This window comes from Arachis duranensis, chromosome 8, assembly GCF_000817695.3.
Source record: "Arachis duranensis cultivar V14167 chromosome 8, aradu.V14167.gnm2.J7QH, whole genome shotgun sequence".
NCBI classification, from domain to species: Eukaryota; Viridiplantae; Streptophyta; class Magnoliopsida; order Fabales; family Fabaceae; genus Arachis; species Arachis duranensis.
In genome coordinates, this window is record NC_029779.3 from 40,915,730 (window position 1) to 40,920,632 (window position 4,903).

The window sequence follows — 4,903 nt, forward strand, 5'->3', positions numbered from 1 at the left end:
AATAAATAAATAATATTAAATATAATAAATATATAATTATAAATATTACATGTATAAAACTATAAATATTAAATTAAATAAAATAATAGCTACTGAAAGTGTCATTTTGTATCATATCAAAACATTTGACCGTCAAAACAAGGTGGACTTTATGTTTCTCTGAGTTTGTATAGAGTTATATACTAGTGGTAGGACTTTAGGGTTCTCTAAGTTTGACCATCAAAACAAGTTGGAATTGTGAGTTATATTGATTGAGTCACTTAGATGCTTATAATTTTTACTCAATTTAGATAACTTGTGATGAGTTGAGTGGCTGAATTCGGATCAAGTGAGTCGATTTGGCTCTTTTTATTTTAATTTTTTATTCAAATAAAAAGGTGAAAAACTACCTAACCTAATTAATCTCTTATTATTTAATAAAAACATAACAATAGTTAAAATTTTTTAAAATTCTTAAATCATCCCTCCATACACATAAATGAACAATCTTATATGAAGATTAACTTATCTAATTGAATAAAAAAAATTAAAGATTAATTAAGTTGGTGATTAAAATTTTGTTGAAAATTAAAGTAGTCTATTAAAAATTTTTAAAATCTAATTTGAGGCTTTACTCCATTATCTTATTGTAAACGATAAAGAATAGAAAAATAAACACAACAATTCAAGAAATTGAATTAAATAAAAAGTAGTAATAATAAGAAAGATGAAAAAAGAGATACCGGTGGTGGTGGGAGTAGTAGGAAATGATGACCCTAGAAGCCCAAAAGCCATTGTTCAATCTAAAGAACAAAGAATGCAATAGGAGCGAAATTCTGAAAATGCAAGACAAAAGGGAAAAGGAAACAATCTCTTTGTGCAATCTAAGACATTTACGGCTCAAACTATTTAAAGAACGCAACCGTACCGTACTGATAAAGACGGACCAATTTGCTTTGCTGATGCACTGAAAATTCTAAATCAAATAATGAGTCAACAGCTGAATTAAATATCAAATTGAATCAAAAAAGAAAAGGTTAGCTCAGAAGGCATATAATAAACAACACGAACAACGAATAAAAAAAAATAAAATTAAGTTTAAATTTTATATTTTTAATTAATTAATTATTATCAAATTTAAATTTTAAAAAATTAGAATTAGCATTTCTAAACACATTCATACTACGTACGGTACCGATTTTTTTATCACTTTTCTACCTTTGTCATGCAACCTGCACAATGCTCCACCGGTCCACATTCACAATTTACCGTCGTCGTCAGAGACAGCCACGTCATCCGCAGTGCTTGTCTTTCCGAGAGTGCTATCGTCCTGCGAAACATGCACAGCCACAGCCATAGTTGTTTCACGATGTCGTTCTTCCACATTTGCTGTTGTTTATGACCTCAGGACCGCCGCCTTCGCTGCTGTTCACGACTCAAGGATGGCCGCCGCAGCTGTTGTCTCGTGATCAATGGGTGCATTGCCACTGCTGTAATTATAAAATTAACGTTGTTGTTGTTGAATGCGAATAAATAGGATCGAAAATGGAGTCAACAATTGGTGAAGAAGGTTCTAATGCCCTAACTTCCGACATCAGTGATCATTTTAATTAATCAGAGGGCAACATTGAGAACTTAAACGTTAATGAAAGTCAATTTGATAACAATTTATGTAGTGAAAATTTTATATGAACGCAGATGTTTATTTTTCATGCAAATGTGATATTTTTTCATAATTCAAATATATTATTCTTTTGTATTTTATGTGAATTTGTTGTGTATATCTATTACCTTTTGGAGCTATATTTATTACTATAACTTGAGAATAATTGAAACAATTCCGTTGAAAGGAAAAAAGTAATAATAATAATAATAATAATAATTTTTTATTTGAAAAATCATTATCCATGTTAAATAAACAAAAAATTTGATTTTATGTTAACATTTCAGAGTTTATAAAATAATAAATTTATGTAAGATATTTGTCGTTGAATGATTTAATGCAACTCGATGTCTCTTGTTGTGTGTTATGTGATATTTTATGTGTAGATTGGAATTGATATTTACTTCATGGAACGGTATCTCAATTGGTTCATTTGTTTGGCTTTATTTTTTGTTTTCGATTGCAGGTCATGGAAGATACAGATGTTACTAAGCTAGAAAATAATGAGATGGAACTGAATCATGAAGTTCAAATTGTAATTTATTGTTGATTTAACAATAACGAAATTATAAAATCTAATATTAACCATCTACAGCATTGAGCGATATTTATTGTGAATTCATATGTATTTATTGGATCACAATGGCCTTCGTGAAGATGAAATACCAAAGTTGGATTGCAGTTTAATTCTTTGCAACTGACGTAGAAATTTTATGTAACCTATGCAAAGATAGTCAATTTCGTAAGTAAGATTAGGACTACAACATTTGACAGGACAACAAAAAAATTCAAGAAATCCGATTAACCAATTGATTCATTGTAATTGGGAGGGTTTTTGCGAGTCTTGTGTGAAAGCAATTTGTGTTGAATACGGATTCCACACATCTATTTTTGTGTTCGTGATTGTAAATTTTTATGTTAAACAAAATAATTTTTTTGCCAAATCGTTAGTTATTTCTCATCAAATAAGTCGAATGTTCATTTTTTTATGTTTGCGGATGGATTTTTTTCATTCTGATGTGCATGTTTATTTGGATATATCATTTAGATATAAATAATTAAGTTAGAAGACTTTGTCAAAAAACATTGTGAACATAGGGCTATTATCACAAAAATTTTACTAACACGCTAAATCCTATTTAACTTAGTCATTTACCTAAAATATAAATTAATAAATTATAAAATATAGAGTAAATACTCATTCCAACCTCTGATAATTTTTTTGAAAAGCTACGAGGCCCCCTGATAAAAAATACCCTTTTTAGTCCTTAATATTTAATTTCGTAAAACTAGTTAATCCTCTGTTAATGATCTTTCTTCAGAATATACTTACGTGACATGTTAATCACTAATATATCTTTCATTTAACTTTTATAAATAAAAATAATTTAAAAATTACTAATATTTTTTAGTTTTACACAGTAAATTTTGCTAATGTACTTAGAAAAGGTAATAAAAAAATAAAAAAACTAAATGGCTTTGATAATTATCTTTAAAAGACAATGAGACTCCCAACAAAAAAGAATTTGTCAATCCTAGTTGGTTTTTAATGGATAAATCAATAGTTTAACATGTCATATAAGCTTATTCCATTAATACATAGAGAAAATAATGACAGAGGGACCAATCAGTTTCATAGAAGTAAATATCAGGAGTTGAAAAGGGTATTTTTTTTTTGTTAAGGGCGTCATTGTCTTTCGAGATGATTGTCAGGGGCCGTTTAAGATTTTTTTTCTCAAAAATATATGTCACTATTAAATTAAGTGTCTAACAAATGAGAAAATTAATGGGTATGTTAGAATTTGTGGTCAATTTGAAATACGTTGGATATTTATTTTACTATGTATGCGGATGGTTCTTTTCATTCTAAAGTGGATGTTTATTTGATTTGGATTGGATTTAACTTAATTTTGCCTGATTTTGTAACAATAGAATCACCCAAGTTATAAAAAAACAAAAAGAGTGAAGCATTTATATGTTTGTGCCTGAAAAACACCACACTGTGTCTTATAAAGAAATTCCAATTATTCAACAATTAAAACATATTAAAGAGGATTGTGCTATTCAACTTTCTTCGGCTGTTATTTTTCTCCCTTGATAGTCTTTTTCATTGATAATCCTTCAGCCTGTTATATCATGGTCCTCGTGCTTAGTACTGTAAATGGTGTTCTCACCTCCTTACACTTGTTTCTTGAATAGTTGTGACGTAGAGGTTCAACTTGATCTTTCAACATCTTTCGTACTTGATCAACCAATGAATTTTGTGGACCTAAAACGATGTCTAGCATCAATTTTAATCTGTATGATAAAATTGATTGCAAGTAAAAGGCTAGAAGTGTCAAACAAATGTGTATTACACACAACATAAGATAATTCTAGTAGGATTGGTAAGTTCACATTGTCCCATTTATCCACTTGACCGTGTTCAGTCCAACTTTTTATGAATTTTATGGCATAGATGCACGATCACAGCTACATAAATGGAGAAAATAGGTTTTATCAGGAGGCTACATATGTATATAAAGTGAACTACAAATGCAAATATTGGTATTTTTTGATGCAACTCACCTGTTTAGTTGTTTAGGGACATATGCACAAGGTGGACCGTTTGTAATGCGCTCGTAGGAGGGATGGCCACTTTACCAATGTCCCAATTAGTCTTTCCTGAACAATACGTTCAGTTTCATTGTTATAATATGTTACAGGTTAAATCATTAGAAAAGTTGACATGATATATGGGAGGTAAAGGTGGCAAACGAGCTGAAACCCGTCGGATTGGCCCGCGTAACCCACCAAAAAAGACGGACTGAACTTGAAATTTGAAACTGCCAACTTAAAATATCCACCTAACCCGCACTGCTTGATATGTGGGTTTTGACGGGCAGGGTGGGTTTTTCCGGCGAGCTAGACTTTTTTTATCAGGGCCATTTTTTACAAATTTCTATGATGTTGTTGATCTACAAGAGGATAAAGATGATAATTGAAGATGTTCTAAGTTATATTTTGGATTATGTTTTATGTTTGATTGGCTATAGACTTGAAGATGTTTAATTATATCTTTTGGATAATATTTATTTTGCTTTGGACAATGTTAGTTTTATTATTTTGTTTCAAAAAACTTGGTTTATGATTATATTTATTACATATTTATAATTATAATGACTTTAATCTTTGTGAATTTAGAAGTTATTATAATTTTGTTGTCTTTAGAATTTTAAAAAGGTTGCATATGTCCGACACGAGAAATATTAAAATTTGTAT

General features: G+C 29.6%; 1 protein-coding gene across 1 annotated transcript in view; it reads right to left on the reverse strand.

Moving 5' to 3' along the window:
• LOC107462705 (naringenin 8-dimethylallyltransferase 2, chloroplastic-like) overlaps nucleotides 1–852 on the reverse strand; it is an 11,319-nt gene extending 10,467 nt beyond the window's left edge. The window contains exon 1 of the mRNA XM_016081335.3: nucleotides 723–852. Coding sequence (XP_015936821.2) covers nucleotides 723–774 — 52 coding nt within the window. The 5' untranslated portion in view covers nucleotides 775–852. The remainder of the gene's footprint in view (nucleotides 1–722) is intronic.
• Nucleotides 853–4,903: the final 4,051 nt, after the last annotated feature.